Here is a 21,735-nt window from a genome sequence, read left to right as displayed (position 1 = left end):
TTTTTAAAAAACTCTATCCTCTATACTGTCTACATTGTTTTCTTTTTTCAGGAAAGCATATGGATTATTTCATTATTATAAAAAACAACAAATCTCTTTTATTTTTGAGAATAAAATTCTCAGTTGCATTGAGTTCAACAACTATGATCTATAGCTAATGAAATAAAAAGCTCAGCAGACAAAGTAAGAAGTTGTGTGGTGAGGCAGTGGTAGGAGTGAACAGGGAAGTTATTCTTTTCTGCACAAGTCTAAAGGGGTTGACTGCATTTGCAGTGCTTGCCCTGGGGCAGAGTGTGTCAAAATGAGGAAAAATGGAATCAACTTTAATAATCTATACTAGCTCACTAGTTGGCTTTCATTTCCCTTAATTGACAGACTCAACTGGCCAAATATTTTAGAGTTTAATAATAATAATAATAATAATAATAAACATTCCTGGACTATGTACCTGGCACCCTTCCAATGCATTTCATTCCCTCCCTTAGCCCTAGAAGGTAGACACTATGATCCTCATTATCCAAAGGATATAGAGAAGTTACATCAAACTGAAATGTAGGGGAGTTATTGCAGAAGCTAAAAAAAAACCTAATAAGGAGCAGAGGCAGGATTCAAGTCCATCAAACCCAGGAGGTCTGATGCCATAGTCTGCGCTCTTGACTACAGCATTTTACTTTTGAACTCTGTTACTGATTTGCAAAATCCTGGAGAAAGACAGCACAGAAGATACTTTCCTTTTGTCTGAAAAAAAATCCAGTACAAGTCCATTAAAATAAGTATATAAATACATATAATAAATAAATATTAGAGCATTGTTTCTGGAAGGCAAAGGTGGCCCACGTCAGGCCATGGCACCATAGTCCAGTATATTCAGCTGTGTTGATAGTGGAACATTTATATACTGAGAATGACTGAGACCAAGTGCATTAATTACCTGACCGTATGGTAGAATTTAAGAGATTTGCCACACACTGTATCAGTCAGCATTTACTGTATAACAAGACACCCCCAAAACCCAGTAGGGTTTCCTCTCATGCTTATGGGTCTTTGGAATGACTGTGGATTGGCTGATCAAGGGCAGGCTTGGATGGGCAGTTGTGCTGTACACTGAAGGTCAGCCTGTACTTAGCTGTAGGCTGCAGGCTGGTTGCCCCACATGTTCATTTTGGGGCTCGGGCTGTGAAGGGGTAACAGCCACTTCAGGGAAACTCTTCTTATGGCCGTGGCAGAAACCCAAGAAACGAGCTCAACTCCACAAGCATATTACAAGCCTTTGCTTATGTCATCTTTGCTAATATGCCATTGGCCAAAGTCAGTCACCTGGTCCGGCCCAAGAGCAATGGGGTGGCGAAATACATTCTACCTCTAGTGGGAAGGGAGGGGAGCACATCTTTGCAAAAGAATCCAACCACTCCAATGATCTAAATCAGGGGTCCCCAAGCCCCGGGCTGCAGACTGGTACCGGTCCGCGGCCTGTTAGGAACCGGGCCGCACAGTAGGAGGTGAGCGGCGGGCTAGCGAGTGAAGCGTCATCTGCCACTCCGCATCGCTCCCCATCGCTCGCATTACCGCCTGAAGCATGACTCACATGACTGCCTGAACCATTCCCCGCCCCGTCCGTGGAAAAACTGCCTTCCACGAAACCAGTCCCTGGGGCCAAAAAGGTTGGGGACCACTGATCTAAATCCTAGAGAAACTTAAACACAACCTTCTGCTTTTTCACTAAGGAGTTCGTCGGGAGCTTACTGAAAACAGCACCGTGCCTGCCTCTTAACGTGTGCATTCATACATTAAGAAGTGGGTCATTTCCATGGTTACAAATGATGGATCCGTGTTTTCCTAAGTCTGGCGATATGATGGATTTGGAAGTTTAAAACCTCGTTTGCAGAGCCATTTCTGTCCCTCTGGTGGTCTGGCTCTACCCAGGTGATGGGAAAACTCAATTAGACTTCATAGCCTGAAACAGAACAGTATTAAGCTTGTGAAATGGAACAGTGGTCATGCTGGCAGGGGGTGGTGGGTGGTCCCGGAGACCAAGCCTTGGGGTTGGGTGCTTACCTGGTGTTACTGAGCGGACGACCACTGGCTTTTCACTCCCTGCCACGAAACCAAACCCCAGCACAGGGTCCCTCCTCATCTCCACCCTCCGAGGAGCCGGAGGGATGATTTGGCAGCTCTCCAACCGAGGGTCGTCAAATGGGATTGCCTGTGTCATGTGACTGTGGGAAAAGCACACAAAAGAGAAACTCGGCGTCAGTGTACGTGTTTGGCAATGGCCCGGCGACCGCATCCTCTCTAGTTGTAAAACCTTCTATTCTCTGTTTGGTAGAGAGTGGGGAGGATGTGGGGAGACCCACTGTCAGGCTTCTCACATGGCTGCCTTCTTCCTTGAAAACTCTAGGCCCACTTCTGCTTGAGGCCTTCGTACTGGCTGTTCCCCCAACCTGAAATGCTTGTCCTGCAGATGTGTGTATGACCCACCCTCACCTCTCTCAAGTCTTTGCTCAAATGCGAGCTTCTGAAAGAGGACTATTCTGGTCACACACTTTAAAATCACAGCCTTGCCTCCCCACAACCAGATCCCTTCACCCTCGTCTACTTTTTTTTTTCCCATAGAACTAATCACTTGCTAACAAGCTGTGGAACCTACTTATTTTGATGCTTATTTTCATTGTTCTGCTCTCCATACTAGAATGTAAGCTCTGTGATGGCAAGGAATTTTGTTTGATTCACTGATTTATCCCAGGTGCCTAGAACAGTGCCTGGCATGTAGTGGATTCTCAATAAATAATTGAATTAAATAGAGAAAAAGATATTTCTTTGTGGAAAACTATCAAATTATAACTGATGTGCTGAGAAAGAACCTCAGAGGGTTCTGGACATTTAGTAGGTAATGCATACGGCTTTTGGCTCCAGTGAAATTGAAGTGATGGGGATCGTTTTGGTGGCAATAGGTTATCCTGGTGTCAAATACAGTTCCCCTTTCCAAAGAAGTTGAAGAACTAACTCTTGGCATTTCTGTTCCAGAGAGACTTTCAAATGATTTAAATGAATCTTTTTGTTAACACTTAAACTTCAGAAGTCTTATCGATAATCAAACTTGAAAAATGTACAGCATTCAAAAATTTTCAAAATGCTTCCACGAATAGCTCATTTGATCCACAAAACAACCTTGAGAATGAAGGAGCGGAGCAGGTATTATTATCTGCATTTTGCCAAGGAGGAAACTGAGATCAAAACAGTGGCTTATTGTTACTCAGGGCCCATGGTTGGTATGCCAGAGAGTTGGGTTGAAAATCAACTTCGGTGACTCTTAATGAAGTCTTCACTCATGCACATCATCCAAGGCAGACTTCTTTTGGGGAAGAGTTATTAGTTTGAACACTAGAAATCTCCTTAAATATGTAAGCCAAGATTATTTCAATGACACGGCCTTAATTCAATTTTTTTCCCACTAATCTTCTTCAATAAGTAAAAGAAGATCATTTTAAAATACCTTGAAAGATGCTACTCCATATGCCATCTGGACAACATATCGTTCAAATGTAATAAAGAAGGACAGAGAAGGAGGAATCCTACTGTCCTTCAGTGTAATGAGTAAGAGTTAAGAAAAATCATTGAAAACCCGCTAAATCTGTCCTTTTGGCATATATCGCTGGCTAGGAAAATAAAAGTTTAAAATCCCTTTGAAACAGAAAGGAAGGAAATGTCTTTTTGATTTAGCAGTTTGTGATCTGGAACACTAGGAAAAAGAGAAGTGTTAGTTGCTAAGGAACCCGTTGTGTGCAACGTGCTGACACTCATCTGTTACCGTGTTTCATCTTCACAGCCGCTGAGATAGAGGGAGTTTGACCCCGCCCACCTCCTCTTTGTAAATGCCCAGAGAGGAAGAATAACTGGGTCAAGGTCACACGCTTCTCAGGTGTAAGCCAGGTGCGATTCACACCAGGTCTTCTGATTCTGTGTCACGTGTTTGACCAGCTACATAATTTGCAAGGACAGTACAAAATGAGAATGCAGGGGCCCTCCTTCCAACATGATTAAGAACTTCAAGACCGCAGAAGGTGAAACCCAGCCCAGGGCCTTCTGTGACTGCATGGGTCACAAGCCCATGAAGCTGGCCTTGGTAGGGTGCTATCCCCAATGTCTCACCACCATTCTAGAAACATCCAGGTTCAGAGTGGTGGTGTTATAGGGCCAAGGGGGCAGGGGCTGTCTTCTGTGAAACTGTAGACGTTTGTCTGGACCCAGAGAGTAGACATGGCTACCATGGTGGGGCACGCACTTGGGACGAAGGGAGGTGGGCAGACCTCAGGTGGGCAGAAGGTCACATGGAGAGGCCTGGCAGTCTGAAGGAAAGAATTCAAAACCCTGATTAAACCAGCAGAACCTATATAGGGTGAGCCCCAGTGTCCAGGGTAGGAGCTGCAGATGGGGCCCTGGGCGGGAGGGACTGAGACACAGGGAACGGGTGGGGAAGTCAGGGCTGGGAACTAGGACACAAGGAGGACCTCTCATACTCCTACGGCGGGCCCTGCTGGGCGGAACTTGACCCTCCACATTGATCTCTCACAGGCCTGAAACAGGCCCGGCTGTGTGTGCCTGGGAGAGAGTGGGGCTACCTGGGGATTCGTGGCCACTGTTCGGTTCTCTTGTGTCCTCTGTAAGACGGCTCCATCTCAGCGTGTAACAGAGAAGAACAAGTTGACTCCATGTTGGAGCTATTACTTCAGCTCTAACCCTTGTGCTCTGTTGTCTGTGCTTAGTCATGCTGCCTCTGCGCCTTTGTAAAAGAATGCTGCCTACAGCCTGAAATATACAGGATAGCCCATTCTCAAGGCGCTGACCTTTAAAGGTACAACACTTTCCCTTTTATATACAGATTAAAAGTTGCAGAACAGAAAACAACAAATGCCTTGTTGGAGGTTTATAGGAACATTGTGACCAGACCAATATAAGAACAAAGGATTCCGGCACCAAGAAGTTTGCAATAACCAGACACACCCCCTCCGCCTTTCGTACAAAAGAATTCTAACTCCAGTAAGATAGTTCTTTGGGACAGTAGTCCACCATCTCCTCGGTCTGCTGGCTTTCCAGATAAATTCGCTATTCCTTGCCCCAACAACTCCTCTCTTGATCTACTGGCCTGTCGTGTGGCGAGCAGTGCGAGCTTGGACTCAGTAACAAGAGTGTGCTGTACTCTAGCTGCATTTGGAAATGAGTCTCTCCTTTTATCCCCAGAGGGAACAAAGGAAAAAAGGGAGGGGAAATCCACATGTTTTTGGCCCTGAGTTCTGAGTTTGCACCAGAATCCACAGAAGGCATTCTGAATGATGAAGGTTGTAGAGGTGACGTGACTTGCTAATGGTAGTAGGAGTTGCATTACAGAGAATCAAACTCTCAATTCCGACTGTAGAGCGGGACTGGGAAGATGAGTCCCCATGCTGCTGCCAATACTGTGAAAAGCTTCCAGGAGTGGTTCCCAAACTTTACTGCATATTAGAATCACCTGGAGAGCTTTAAAAAGCCCTAATGCCCAAGTTTCATCCTAGACCAATCACATGAGACTATCTAGGGGTGGGAGCCAGGATCAATTTTTTTTTAAATTAATTAATTAATTAATTTTAGGCTTCATGGGTCTTCGTTGCCGCGCGCGGGCTTTCTCTAGTTGCGGCGAGCCAGGGCTTCTCACTGCGGTGGCTTCTCTTGTTGCAGAGCACAGGCTCTAGGAGTGCGGGCTTCAGTAGTCGTGGCACGTGGGCTTCAGTAGTTGTGGCTCGTGGGCTCTAGAGTGCAGGCTCAGTAGTTGTGGCTCACGGGCTTAGTTGCTCCACGGCATGTGGGATCTTCCTGGACCAGGGCTCAAACCCGTGTCCCTTGCATTGGTAGGCGGATTCTTAACCACTGTGCCACCAGAGGGGCCCCTGGATCAATTTTTTAAAAAGACTTCCCAGGTGATTCCAAAGTGCAGCAATGTTTGGGGATCATTCACCTGCCCAGGGAAGAGTGTGTTCTAGAGCCTTCTGGACAATAGGAAAAGGGGACTTGACTGATGTCCCTGACTACCTCCCCTAGCATCCATTGCAAATGTAAGTTAAAATATTTAAAACATCTCTAGATAGATTATCCTCTTTCCACTACATGATAAAGTAATAGTCTCCAATTTTTAATTCATCATTCACTTAATGAGTATTACAATATTATTTTATTAATACCTGACATTTATTAAACACTAACTTCATGCTAAGCCTTTTTCGAGATGCTATCCATATGTTAGTTCATTTAATTCTCTAAAACAACTCTATAATGCATTCATTTATTCATTTAGTCAACAAATGTTTATTGAACGCCCACTGGCTTCTCAGTTCTGGGGGTACAAAGGAACGAAAGCAGAATAAAAAAATAAAATGTTCACTCCAGTGTGCAGAGACAGGGAATAACCTAATAAATTGGTAAAACATATGGCATATCAGGTCATTTTAAGTACTAAGGAGAAATACAATGCAGGGAGGAAGGCTGGAGAGCTGCCAGGCGAGGGAACTGTGAGATCATGCTAGGGGTCAGGAAATGTCTGGGGGGAGGGGCATTTCGGCAGTGCAAAGGTCCTGAGGTGAGCTATGCCTGTGAGAGCATGCCTAAGGGACGGCCGGGCAGCCGGTGGTGGGGGGAGGGTGGAGACAGTGAGGGGAGTGGTAAAGAAGTGATGAGGGGCTGAAGATGACCCAGGCTCTTAGAAGGACTTTGTGTTTTGTTGTGAGTGAAACGGGAAGCTGTTTGAAGGTTCTGAGTGGAGAAGTGATGTGATAGCTGCCACACTGAGAACAGACAGGAGGGAGCGCTGTTAAGCAGGGAGGGCATTTCAGGGCCCACTGCATCAATCCTGACAAAATATCATGGTGGCTTGGACCAGGGTGAGGGCAGATATGGCAAGAAATCATTGGGCTTTTAACATATTTGGAAGCCACTCTGACAGAGCAGGGGTGGGACTCCTACTCTGGAACCTTCTTCCTGCACACACAGGATGGTCCTAGGGAGATGGACCTTTAAGCACATTATCTAATGCAAGTCCCATGTCCCGATGGATCCAAATTGCAGGAGACATTTTCTCTGGAGCTAATGTTTCACGGTCTGTACAGGAAACACACAAATGCCCAGGTATGGGGCCAACACGAGAACTGGTGTGGTAGTCTGGAATGAGACTGTGAAGCCAGACTCTCTGGGTTCAAATCCTGGTCCCACCACTTCCCAGCAGTGTATGTGGACAAATAACTTCATCATCCTGCACCTCAGTTTCCTCATCTGCAAAGTGGTGATAATAATGGAAACAACCTCATAAGATCATTGTGAAAATTAAATGAATGAATAAAAGTCAAGCACATAGCAAATTCTCTGGCATGTAGGAAGCACTCAAAAAGCATTAGCTGTTATTTTCATCTCTTGAGGGCAATGAACAGAAAGGCATACGTTTCAGACATTATGAACTCATTCAATCTTAAAATATGAAGACAAACTCAACGTTTCAATTGCCTATAGCCCAACTCTCGGTGAAATGCCTCACAAATCCTGGGTAAGCTCTGAGACTTCAATCTGAAGAATCACGTCAAATGCAATGACACAGGAAACACAAATATATATTGATATGCACGAGGCAAAACAGTACCAGAATACAGAAGAATAAAATCTAGGCTTCTCTAGCAACTGAATCACGGTTAGTTAAGTTTTCCTCCGCCACGTTTCAAGGACTATTAAGTGACCTTGGAGTCTAGGGCTGGGGAATGAGGCCGGGTCATGGGGAAAGTGAGAAGCACTAAATCCGTTTTAGGGAGTGAGACCCAGGAGCAGGCCCTTTCACCTCAGATGCTGCTGTCCTCTGTGTCAACAGAGAATCTGCCCTTGGTCCATGTCACTTTCCCACCCCAACAAGGTTTGAAACTTACAAGCACGTGCATAAGATGTGGTTGTTGCCTGTTCTAGTATTTTCTTTTTTGTTTATGATTTTTTAATTCTTTTTGTTTTGCTTGCACTTTGAGGATAACCTTCCAATGGCATTATCATATTCTTGCTAAACAGGTTATATTTTCAGAATACATTATCTAAAAATAATCAACCCCTGTCTCTTTTCCAGTAAGAAAGGATCCACACTAAAATATTCCCCCATGAAACATCATTCTGTTCTTCGTGTTAGGCAAGTACCTTTTGGCTCTCTCCTTGCAATATTTTTAATAAAGATTTGAGTACTTTTATAATGAGCTGAAAAAGCAACATCTTTTTACCTGCTGAACATGCTTCAGTGAATTCTGATGCTGAGCCTTGAAGAATACAGCTGATGAGCTACACAAACTTTCAGCCCCTGCCCCAACCTTCTCCAACAAACACACACAGATCGGCCAGAAATCTCTGACCTAAAAATCCAGAGTGCATTAATTGAGATGGAAAATGTGTCCACTGAGATCGAATGAGCAATCTTGCTATTTCTGAAAGATTCATTTCAAAAGGAATGATGGGAACCCTGCTGCCTAACTCCCCACGACAAAAGGAAAGGGCTTTCTTTGAACTCTGGGAGCCTTTCTTCCTCAGCAGAAATAAAAGACTGATACATCCAATGTATCACAAAGAATTACTTTGACTAGTAAAATGTGCCCTGTAAGAAAACCTAAAGTAATTTCAGTTTACCATGCACTCATTAGAGCCAGTGAGGTCCTTTTTTGGAATATGTGCTGAGTAGAAAGATTCTGGAAGGAAGAACCAAATTTAGAAGCCATTCCCTTTGGTGTGGAGTTAAAGAATCTAGGAAGATGGTGGCAGGTGGGACCCCTGGGTAGTTAAGACTGGAATGAAAAGGAGTATAAATAAACATACATGCCTCAGTTCTGCTTGAGAAGGTCATTGTTGGTGTGACCTTTCAGGGATGGGCAGCTGTGATTCCATGAGAGCATTAAGCATCAATATATAATAGTCTCATCTTGGTAGCCCTGGTGTGGATTGCAGACTAAGTTATTCTTCGTTTGCTTCCCAGGATGTGATTTGCCACTGGACACCACCCTGCTTTTCAGTGCCTTCCCACTGGACACAGTACGTACTTCTCCACCCCTTGACTCTGCTAACATCTCATTGCCCAAAGCATGTGACATGGCTGAGCCCAGATGTGACAAGCAAAACCCTCTTGTTTAGCTGGGCACGAGCTCTTGCTTTTCTCTTGTCACCATGAGAAGACCTTCCCAAGGCAGCTGCCACCCTTTCAGCTTGGGCTCTGGAATGGACACATGTAGAACAGACCAGAGCCGGCAACTCAGTGAGGAGCCAAGTGGAGCAGAGCTGTCCAGCACCTCAGCCTAGATGAGCCAGCTGAACGAGGGGTAACAAATGATGATTGTTTCATGACACTGAATTTGGGGGATGTTTGTTATGCACCAAAAGCGCACTCATACAATCTGTAATTAGTGTTTTCAATAGTACTTAAAAACCCTGAAATGCCACATCCCCAAAGGATTCTCTCTACCACCTCTATTCTCTACACCATTTATGGCTAAATGTGCTACATTTTACAAAAACACTATCGACACTTCCAAAGGAAACTTCTCCCCTTATTATCCCAGTTGACATGGCAGCCACAGGCACCTCATGACCTATTCTTCATGACTTTCTCATATCTCTGAACTGGACTTAGGTAGTCGTGGCTCCCAAGCCAACAATTCAAAAGCCCTGTTGTGGCCTGTGAGGGGGCTTAATAAGAAAGGCTCTGGACTTCCCTGGTGGCACAGTAGTTAAGAATCCACCTGCCAATGCAGGGGACACGGGTTTGAGCTCTGGTCCGGGAAGATCCCACATGCCGTGGAGCAACTAAGCCCATGCGCCACAACTACTGAGCCCGCGTGCCGCAACTACTGAAGCCCGCGTGCCTAGAGCCTGTGCTCCGCAACAAGAGAAGCCACGGCAATGAGAAGCCTGCATACCGCAACGAAGAGTAGCTCCTGCTCGCAGCAGCTAGAGAAAGCCCACGCGCAGAAACGAAGACCCAATGCAGCCAAAAATAAATAAATAAATAAATTTATTTAAAAAAAAAAAAGAAAGAAAGAAAGGCTCTGAGCAAAAGTGCTGAGCGAGACAAACTAGAGCTCCCCAGAATAAGAATGTAAGTAGGAAGGAAAAAGAAAGCAGAAGTGTGAATTACTGAGGTTGATAGGTCACAACTGAGAGGGATCATGAGGTAGATTAGACCCCAAGATAGGTTTCCAGCAAGTCAAAATTACGATGATGTGTGTGACAAAATAACATATTGAAAAGAATTTTTGCTTTGTTCTCATTGAGTTTCTTCCTCTCCCAGGTCTAGTAAGGTAGACAGGCTTCGTTCAGACCCTTGCCTCAGGGAAGATGCATTTACCAGGGCCCAGAGAAAAAGCTGATGGCAGAAAGCCTCTCTCCTGACTTGTTTCGTGAAAATCTGAGCAACTTGGCTTAGGAGTCAAGGGCAGAGGACCCCTGTGAGGTGGCAGAAAGTTCAGGAGAGAGAGCTTGGTGGTAAGTCTAGCAAAGCACCAAGATGCACAGGCTGAGCCTAAAGAAATGGCAAAGTCAGTGAACTTCAGGGGACCATGCAGGCTCAGACTGCGGTATCTTAGGACTGAAGAACACAAAGGCCTGTTTGAATTTCTGTTCTGCAGAGATTCCGAGGACTTCTGAATATTCGACATGATTATATTCCAACTGCCAAACAGCAGAAATGTAATATGATGACACTCACACACGAGTTTAAGGGTAAGATTTATATTGGCTCTGTGAGAAAACAGAAACTCTGAATAAACAGCGTCTTTGAAGGAAAGGAGAAAAGGGAGTTGGAAGAGAAGTGACGCCACTTGGAGAGAAACCATACTGTGGAGTGACGTCACGCAAGGAGATCCAGGAAGTCCTGCTAATGAGGGTCCTGAAGCTTCTCTGAATCTCGAACTACCTCCTAGAGCTGCTTCCCATGAGGCTAGGAGGCTCAGCCACGCGGCATTTCCATTCTCATACGTCCAGGAGATTCCATCTCTCTTAGGATCTACAGTATGTATTTTTATACTCAACTCCCCCCCTTCCCCCTCCCTGCTCCTTTTTTTTTAAAACAAATCCCAGCAAGCCTCTGTCCTTTAGGATCAAAAGAGCCCAACCAAATCCCACCACTGAAGATGAGTTAAATTTAATATAAACATAGATAACTGGACATGATGTGTTTCCAGGTCACATAACACAGTGAGTCTCAGGCTTTTTGCCTTCGTGAATATGCAGATTATGGGTTCAGAGGAACTTAACCTTCACTAATCAATTCCACAGGCCACTGTCAGTCAATTCCCACAACATGTCAGGAGCATTTAAAGATTAAGAACTGTTTAGTCAAGCTTGGAAACTTACATAGTACTTAAAAAGCCAAGATAATCCAGAATGCTTAAACTTAGAAACCACAAAATGTTTGGAGGAGTATTGTTAGAGAATTTTAGGAGGACTTGAAAGAAATGGAATTTTTCCTTAACGGGTAGACTAAATATAAAAATTTTCAGTTCTTTTCAAATTAATATATAGATTTAATGCCATCTAATAAAGATATATCAACAGTCCTTTTAAAGAATCCAACAAAGAGAATTCTAAATTTTGTATGATAATATAAAAGAACACTCTGAACAAGAACAACACTCTGGTTGTCGAGCCCTACAAGATACTGCGATACTGGGACAAACATAGAAAAGTATAAAATGATGGAGTAGCAGCTTTGACTACAACAAAACAAGGTTCCAGGGTAAATTTAGAGATGAATGCCCGCTTGAAAGAATTCAATGCAAGCTTTGGCACCAAAGAAAGTGAAGTGCTTTAGCATGTCAACAACATGGCTGCTTTCGAAACAAAACCATTAAAGTACAGTAGAGTGACTATGACAATCTTTTGTCCTACACAGGGGTTGTTGGCTACCTGGTAACAATGAACTAAAAGAGTCCTCTCTTCAGAGTAAAGGAGATATTATAATAATGAATGAGAAAGTAACTTATTTTGTAAAAGAAACTTGGATTGTGGTAAGAATATAGGGAAACATGTTTGGAAATGATTCTACCATTATGTGCTTGTTTTACTGAAAATTATACAAATCTGTATCTATCAAAACAGCAGCCTTTGAAAACTTGAAAGTGAATTTTTCTAACCTGTTTTAAAAAACCTGCAAATAAAGCATTTCAGCGAATTGTGGACTCATTCGTTAAATATGATAAATGGCAACATCTTCGATTTGGTTTGTGAGAACAGTTGAAGGACATCAAGGAATACGGAAACTCTCCAGCTGAATTTCAACAAAATCCCTTGCATGGATGGAATTGAAAAACAGTATTTCCTGATCTAATAAGCAAGCTGGTGAAACACTTTGTCCATTTGCCTCTTCATATGTTTCTGCAGTTCCCTTTTTCTCCAACGACAATGACTGAAACCAAGTAAAGAAATAAGATGAACTTGCAACCAGACCTTCAAAATTTATCCATGAAGTGGTAAACCAAGATGCTCAAAAATAAATAAGCACCCTCAATAACTCTGCTGTCATTTAAAATATCATATAATTGTTAATGCAGCAGTGATAGCAAAAATGTTTACAAGTGATTAAAATGTATATTTCACCTTCAACTCATTTTAACATCTATTCTTTACAGCCACGTATATTTTATATATATATAGTATGAATAAATGAATATATATTAAGGGGGCACGTGTTTAAAACTTTTTTACTAATAGGCATACAAAAGCACCAAATGTGGACATTTCTGTTCTGTATGATCTAGGGGGTTCCTGACTTACGGTGTGGGCCCAAAGGATGTTTTATATACTCATACATGATGGACATAGTCGCTGATATCACAGAGCTCATCACAACGCTTGAAAAGTCCAGCTTTCACATTTAGAAATATTCAGTGGCATTTTCAGAAACCTAAAAATGAAGTTAGAGTGCTGCTGGTGGGAAATGGTGCCTTTCCATCCTGCTTATCTGATCCTACCCCAGCCACCAAGATGAGAGAGTGGCCCCAGGTTTGAGTGACTAAGGGACAGACAAATTGATGGTTCTTACATGTGCTCTTGCTGTGGGCTCCACTAGATTGAACCCTCTGGGGTTTGGAAATCCAACCACCACACATCTAAGATTTCATGGATATCTGTTGCTTACAGAGCATAAAGTATTGCATGGCTGGGCAGACTTTTTCTTCTTGATTGATTACCCTTTTTTTTTTTTTTTGGACCTATAGGAAAATATATTTTTGAACAAAAGACTTGATAACAATGAGCAAAGCCTTTCTCAAACATGTTAAAATTATCACTTTAGATCTGAGAGTTTTCCTCCATCAAATTGGATTCTACCCATATTTTAGTGCAGTACTTGGAGGGGGGAGGGGTGAAGACACAGGAGGTCTCCTTCCCATCCCAAGGGGCTGTTGTATATCCCTGTGATCTACGCATATTCTTTGAAAATTTATATTATAATTTTATACTTAGAAAGTGAAAACAATCCCATGGTTCTTATAAATTCAAGCTGTAAGGGTGTGTGTTACAGAAACCCTAATCTAAGATAATATTTTAAAACATGAATTGATCTTTATAAAAGAGGTATTTTTAGAGAGACGATTAGGCGCACTTTATAAATTTCATGATCTTCTAATCTTTACACAAAAGATTTCAAAAAGTGATTAAGTGGTAAGGGCTCACTTTGACGACTAAGAACTTCTGATGGAAGTTAAATGGCATTGGTAAGGAAATCACAGTATCAAAGGTTTAAGCTAACAGTCCTGTGTTAATTAAAAACTTGTGATCTCTTAATCTTTTCTTCATTAAAATAATTATTCCTACCCCCTACCTAGAGTATTTAGTTTTCTTAGACATAAAACTACATAACTGCCCAAGGTTACACATCTTTTCTGTTTTGGGTTGGTTTTGTTTGCTTATGTTTCCCTTGTTCTAAGCCCCATAACAAGAGAGCTGAACCTCACTTCCGCACCCCCTAGATCCACGCCTGGCTCCTTTTCTATGTGTCCTGTGTGCTGGGAGCTTTGATCCTGTGGGTGGCAACATGTGGGCCCGCTGCCCTCTGGCTTCCATTGGGTTCAACCAATGGGAGGTGCTGACAGGGGAATGTGAGGTGAGGAGGAGAAAGAGATCAGGGTATTTCATCCTCCAACTCCCTCCTTGGTTTGGTGCAGGTCTGAAGTGACTTCATCCACTGATTACCATTCCAGTCACATCAGGCCCCTTGAGCATAGTGGTGCTAACGGGTCCCAGCTGCCGCTAGTGCCTGGGTGCCTCCACGGGACTTGTTGCTTTCCTTGTCTGAGCCCACACTCATCCATTTCCTGCCAGAGCCAGGCACCGTGCCTCTCTCTTCCATGAAGCAACCTTGTAAGTCCCAGGAAACAAACCCTGCCCCTTGGACGGCACAGATGGAGTCTCCTTGAGTTGGCTTCCAGTGAAAAATATAATTCTAGCTTCTTTTTTGATTCTTAGCCAAGAGATAATAAATACGTCTGCTTTGAGAGCAGCATTGAGATCAATTATCCAACTAATATTTATTTACAATGCATCAACCATACTTAAATTTACACCAATGGTTCTCAAAAACAAACAAAAACAACAAAAACCCTCCCCAAAATACCTATGAAAAAACCATTTCTTTCTGAATGAAACATATTTTCCACATATAAACCTTTAAAGACAGTGAAGACTTTGAATTCATGTATTGACCACTGTGGAATCCATTTCTATTTGCCTAATTTAAATGAGATGCAAACTCTTTTTATCTTAATTGAGGCATGCTTTCTTTGTCTCTCTGTCAAAGTATTCTTAGTAAACTTTTATCTTTGGTTGACATTACATACAGTCAAATTTGCAAGAAGAGAATATCACTGAATTTGAGAGCCGGATGAGATCTTGGCTAATGCTTTTATGTTTTAGAAGAGTTGACATGCTCATTTGAAGATTTCGTGTACCATTTTCTTTCAAGTTGGCAGAAACCGACTTTTCAAATTCAGTCAAAATCAGTCCCTTTTGTTATTTATGGTGGATCAAATGTATCGACCATTTATTCAACAACTATTTAATAAAAGCTTTCTATCTGCCCGGTGCCCAGGATGTGGCTATGTTTCAGACCAACAAGCTTATATTATAGTTCAGGTATCGACAAACAATAGCCCATGGGCCAAATCTGATCTCTGCCTGCTTTTGTAAATAAAGTTTTATTGGAACACAGCCACACCCATTTATTTATGCACTGCAGCTGTTTCCATGCTATAATGACAGAGTTTAGTAGTTATGAGAGAGACTGGCCCACAAAGTCTAAAATATTTACTATCTGGTCCTTTTCAGAAAAAAATTGTTAACCCCTCTTCTAATGGAAGGATTGATACAATAAAAATCAAATAAACATGAACTATTTCACATATTGTCAGGGGCTGGTAGTTTTTATGAAGAAAAATACAGCAGGATAGAGAGTGAAAGAGGGAGTGGATTGTTTTAACAAGATGGGAGTGGAGGCCTCTCTAAGGAGGTTATTTCTGAGATCTGAATGAAGTGAGAAACTAAGCTGGGGGGATACCCATGAGAAAAACATCCCAGGCGGAATAAACAGATGTATAATGACCTTGAGAGAGGAGTCTCCAGGCCATCGTTTTAATCACGCATTCGTTCCTTTATTCAAGGAAGCTTTAGTGAGCATCAGTTTACTGTGAAGTTCTCCTTGGTTCTATGCCTTCAGAGAAATTCCCCACCCTCAAAGAAACTCCAAACCCCTAAGAGGTGCCAGATATATAAACATCTGAGTATAACAGATTGCTAGAGGCAAATGTGATGGAAGGGTTCACCCCATACTGTGAGGGTACAATCCATGGGGGTCGTCAGTCTAACCCAAGGGCAGTGAATGGGGACCAGGAAAGACTTCACACAGAAGATGCCCATGACGTCAGTCTAGAGATGTGAAGCGGTAACTACCAAAGGGAAGGGAGTTATACTCCAATCCAAGGGAAGAGTAAGCAAAGACATAGACGCATAAAAGAAACTGGTGTTGGGACAACTGTAAGTGTTGCTTGTTGGGTAATGGGGCAGAGTGTTTAGGAGAGAGCACAGTATCGAGAAGAAAGGAGGTTAGAGAGGAAAACTACTAGCCGTGTTGGAATGCTGTCCAATATCAGCCATACACCCTTTATGTACACAAGAGCACATCCTTCCTGGAAAGGTCAGAGGCTCTAAAATCTATCATATGATTAGGATCTAGTATGCAATGAGTTGAGGGAATAAAAATCCTGAAATTCTCTCCATATTCTAGAAGACGAAGAGTAGGATATCTTAGAGAATAAAGTAAACATAGTCCTTAAATATTAACTTGAACCCACATATTATTAATTTTATTTATGAATCAGACTATTATTCATTTTGAAGGTTATAGTTCAAAGGACCACAGAGTTTAAACAGAACCCAGACTGATACATTTTTCCAGTCATGCTTTCAGTTTTAGCAAATGAGATACAATAAATCAAGGATCTATTAGGGCTTGTATAAATTAACATCCAAAATAGATTCCACTAATTCATGATCAAATTTATCCTTCAAGGACTCAGTAATATTTGTCAATACCACCAAAGAAAACCATTTCAACAATTAGTCTTTCATCCAGTTCATCTACTCAGAGAGATTTTTGTCGGCATTAGATGATGAATTTAGCGCCTGCAAGATGCTTATTGACTGTGCCTTGTGAATCTAATTGTAGGATCTAAAAGGGCAAAATGTTTGTCAGTTTCCTTAAAGCTGCAAAATCCCTACAGCTAGGCTGGTAATCAATTACATTAATTGAGTTCAATTCAATGTGTTTAAGAGATGACTTTTATGTTAATGACACTCTAATGTGTCAGAGGCAATAATAGTCAAGTCACATCCTTGGGTTGATTGAGATGCTGAGCAGAGCCTGTAGCTCTCAACCTCGCCTCTCACCATCAAATCTAGATATGCATTATTCCCAAGAACACCCAACCTTAGATTGAGATTTACTGCTGATTAAAAATTTAAAAGACAGGTAATCTAGGCAGGTAGCCACATAATAAACATTCGGAATCATATGCTCTGTTTGGCAATAATCAATATGAACAGTGTGAGATCTGGGTGAGTGTAAGTTAATGGGAATTGAATTCGAGAGAAGGCTATAGAATACTTCAAATACCACTAGGGAAATTTCTGGAGAATTCATTGGTACAACCACATTAGAAAACAATTTAGCAGTAAGCCCAAGCTTTTTTATTCTCAACCCTGACTTTGGAGCTATTGGGTAGGACCCAGGCACATGGATCTTCAGATCATGTCAATGGTCCTTCCATAACATTTGTTAGGTAGTCCTGTGGTTTCAAAAGAGCACTCCAGCTAGACTAGAAGTGCCGGTGAGCAAGTTCAACCTCAGGGAAAAGCGCTGGGAGGAAACCAGAGTATTTCATTGCTCAGACCCCATTCAAGCAGGGAAGCCCTTCCATTTCAGTAGGTGGAAGACAATAGTCAGTGAGAGTAGAATGATCACTATCTTCCAAGATAATGAATTTCCCACCACCTGTCTCCATTTGGAAACAAAAACATTAAAGTTAAAATAATTAAAGAAAGTGTAACAATGTTCTGATATTTTCCATGATATCTACTTTGATGCTATTTGCTTAAAAATATTTTAGTTTTCGGACCCAACTTAGATGATAACCTAAATCATACTTTAAAATCTAGTATTACACAGGAATCTGTGTTTTTAAAAGGCACTCCAGGTGATTCTGGTGCACGGTTTAGGATTACACTTTGAAAAGCCCTGGCTTGGGGCTTCCCTGGTGGCGCAGTGGTTAAGAACCCGCCTGCCAATGCAGGGGACAAGGGTTTGAGCCCTGGTCCGGGAAGATCCCACATGCCGTGGAGCAACTAAGCCCGTGCACCACAACTACTGAGCCTGCGCTCTAGAGCCCGTGAGCCACAACTACTGAGCCTGCATGCCACAACTACTGAAGTCCGCGAGCCTAGAGCCCGTGCTCCACAACAAGAGAAGCCACCGCAATGAGAAGCCTGCGCACCACAATGAAGAGTAGCCCCCGCTCGCCGCAACTAGAGAAAGCCCACGCGCAGCAATAAAGACCCAATGCAGCAAAATATATATATATATATATATATATATAAATTAATTAAAAAAAAAAAAGAAAAGAAAAGCCCTGGCTTAGTGGGAGACATCCAGGAAGAGAGCTCAAGAGATGAAACAGCCAGCCAACCTCCTTATATCTTGTACCTTGCAGCTCCCCACTCACTACACAGATGGCGGGAATGCCACCCTCTGTTATATTATCTTGATTCCCAGTGACTTTCTTGAGAACCTGAGTTCCCAGATGGAGGAGCATTTATGGGAGGCAATAGCAATTCTTGATGACAAACAATCTGATGACTTGAATAGACATTTGCCATTACGTGGGTATGAATCCAGACCTCTGTCAAGGACTGGAAAACATATAGATTAGAGGCACATGTTTTAAAACTCTTCTGTTGCACTGTTGATAACTGATGTACCAACATCTTGTGGACAAAGGAAACAGCTCTTCATTGCTTTATTTTAATTTCCTGTGTTGCTCCCACACAGACTGGAGCTGCTGGGACTTGGGAACATTCGTACCTGAACAACTGGAGTCCAAGCCAAGTTTACTTTATAGACCTTTCGCTGTGGCCATTTGCGTTTGCCTTTTGTCTCACTAAGAGAACTTCTGGGAAAATTTTACTTCATTTTATGTTGTTAGATTCATTGGAATAAGCTCAAAATATCTCAAGCTTTCAGAGGCCATGCATGCTTAATGGCATATTGAAATTTTTAAAGAGCTCAATTACTTTCCAGAATAATTAACATGTGTCAGCAGTATCCATTTTACCAGATGCAGATTTCTTATGATCATAATTGATGTTTAACAAAATATGGAACATAGGCGTTTTCAATGACATATGTTTAGCAATTTTATGCATGCCTAATTGTCACAATAGTATTCATTTAATTCAATTTAACTGAAAACTACTTTCAACCTTTATTAGTGTGACACTTATTCTCTGGGCCACACAAGCCATAGGGGAAAGAAATCAAAGACCCAGGATAAAACTCTGGGAGATTTTGCCCCAATCCCTCTCTGCTTTTAAAAAAGGGCATTAAAACTTTATGCTCTTCTCTCTTCCTCGCAAGTGGTTTCCATTCTCTTCAATAATTTACAATTATTTATCTAACTTTTAAGTCATTATTTTTAAAATCAGGCACTGTGCTAGGCCCTGAAGAAGAGAACCAGTACCATTACAGCAGCACGTGCTGCTAACATGCACTGAGCTTGCCAAACACCGTTCTCGATTATATATATGTATTAGCACATTTATTTTCACAACAAACCTACCAGATGTGGAGTATTCTTATCAATCATAGTTGAGGACACTGAGGAACAGAGCAGTAACATTTAAGCTATGAAAGTACTAGAAGAAAATACTAAAGAACACATTTAGAGTTGGGGTAGGAAGGGCGTTTCTAAGTAAAAATGTGAAATCTAGAAGCTACAGAGGAAAAGACAAACAGGTTCAACTACACTGTAATTTAAAAAGGTAAAAACATAAGCAAATTTATAAGACAATGCACTGGAAGAAAACATTTGCAACATATAGGACAGAAAAATATATAATATACATAATAGAAAAAGAGCTTGTACAATTCAAAAAGAAAAGATAATAACCCAATTAAAAAAAATGGTGAACTATATGAACAGGCACATAGATAAAAATAATGTAAATGGCCAATAAGGTTCTGAAAGACACTCATTCTCACCAATAAATGCAAAGTAAAATAATGATATACCACTTTTTTCCCCCCTGAAGTAAACTGTAAGGTGGTACAACCTGTTTCTGAAGGGCCATCATAAGCTTTCAAAATTTAAATGCATATAATATGTGTCTTAGCAATCTCATTTCTAGGCCTGTATCCTATACAGTAACTGGGTAGAGCTATGTGCCCAAGGATATGCACTGCAGCACTTCACTGGGGAGAAAAAATAGAAAGAAACATGAGAATAAAGGAGTTCTCTTAGAAATTGAATATGTAATTTCATAGTCAATTCAATAGAAAGCTTGAAGAATGAATTTTTTTAAAAAATCTTACAGAAAATGGAACAAAATGACAAAGTGTTAGAAATAGAAGAGAGAAGAAAAAAATTACAGATGATCAATTCAGAAGATCCAATATACGAATGATAAGAATTTCGAAAATAGGTGTTAACTCTTCTCTAAATGTTAAAAAAAAAAAAGAAATTCCAAAATAGAAAAGACAAATGGGAGAAAGGAATTATCGAATAAATGAATCTGAATAGTTCATTTAGCCTGAGCGCCCTTAGCCTGACAATAAAAGCACCTTCACAGCTGGATGCATCACAATGAAATTTTAATATACCAAGGATAAAAAAATTATCTTTAGAGCCACAGAGAGAAAAGACACATTGAGGATAATGGAATGAGAACCAGATCATTATCTGACTGCAGGACTGGAGGCGTGAAGGCAATGTAACTTGACTTAAATCTTCGGTGGGAAAATCATTTTCAACCTAGATTTCTATGTCAAGTGAGAAGGCAAAATAAAGATATTTCCAGACATGCTAAGATTTAGGAAGTTTACTTCCCACACATCTTTTCTAAGCAAGTTATCTGAAGATGTGCTCCAACAAAATCGAGAGAGAGAAGGACATGGGATCAAGGAAACCATGGCTGCTACATGGGATGAGAAAGAAGCAAAGTCAGAGAACGACGTTCTGTGATGGCCTAGGGAGTCACCAATCCAGATTAGAGCAGGAGGAGAAACTGAGGAAGGAGCTGAATGGGAAAGAAGGTGGTTTCAGAGATCTGACTCTACTCTTGAGAAGGACAAAGTATTTAAGGCAGGACATGCAAGGGGGGAAATGAAAAAAAGTCAGAGACTGCTAGAAAAACAAAAAATTGTAAAATAGTTGCAATATAACCAGCAATAATTAGCTAAACAATGAATAATATTTTCTTAGTAATAAAAATTAAAACTCTTCATTGAGTTTTTTAAAAAATTTATTTATTTATTATTTATTTTTGGCTGCATTGGGTCTTTGTTGCTGCGCGTGGGCTTTCTCTAGTTGCGGCGAGCGAGGGCTACTCCTTGTTGCGGTGCAGGGGCTTCTCATTGCAGTGGCTTCTCTTGTTGAGGAGCACGGGCTCTAGGCGCGCGGGCTTCAGTAGCTGTGGCTCGCGGGCTCAGTAGTTGTGGCTCACGGGCTCTAGAGCGCAGGCTCAGTAGTTGTGGCGCACAGGCTTAGTTGCTCCATGGCATGTGGGATCTTCCCGGACCAGGGCTCGAACCCGTGTCCCCTACGTTGGCAGGTGGATTCTTTTTTTTTTTTTTTTTTAACAGATTATTTTAAAGGATTTTCTTTTTTATTTATTTATTTATTTGTTTATTATTTTTGTCTGTATTGGGTCTTCGGTTCGTGCGAGGGCTTTCTCCAGTTGCGGCAAGCGGGGGCCACTCTTCATCGCTGTGCGGGGACCGCTCTTCATCGCGGTGCGCGGGCCTTTCTCTATCGCGGCCCCTCCCGTTGCGGGGCACAGGCTCCAGACGCGCAGGCTCAGCAGCTGTGGCTCACGGGCCCAGCTGCTCCGCGGCATGTGGGATCTTCCCAGACCAGGGCTCGAACCCGTGTCCCCTGCATT

The 21,735-nt window shown here is 42.0% G+C and overlaps 1 protein-coding gene across 2 annotated transcripts in view; it reads right to left on the bottom strand.

Annotated features, from left to right (window-relative positions):
* FRMPD4 (FERM and PDZ domain containing 4) overlaps window positions 1-21,735 on the bottom strand; it is a 177,946-nt gene that overhangs the window by 93,568 nt on the left and 62,643 nt on the right. For both annotated transcript variants that reach the window (XM_007180337.2, XM_057538202.1), the window contains exon 2: window positions 2,056-2,216. In XM_007180337.2, the coding sequence (XP_007180399.2) occupies window positions 2,056-2,216 (161 nt within the window). The remainder of the gene's footprint in view (window positions 1-2,055; window positions 2,217-21,735) is intronic.

This window comes from Balaenoptera acutorostrata, chromosome X (assembly GCF_949987535.1).
Source record: "Balaenoptera acutorostrata chromosome X, mBalAcu1.1, whole genome shotgun sequence".
In the NCBI taxonomy this organism is placed as follows: domain Eukaryota; kingdom Metazoa; phylum Chordata; class Mammalia; order Artiodactyla; family Balaenopteridae; genus Balaenoptera; species Balaenoptera acutorostrata.
This window is presented reverse-complemented; position numbering and strand designations above follow the sequence as displayed.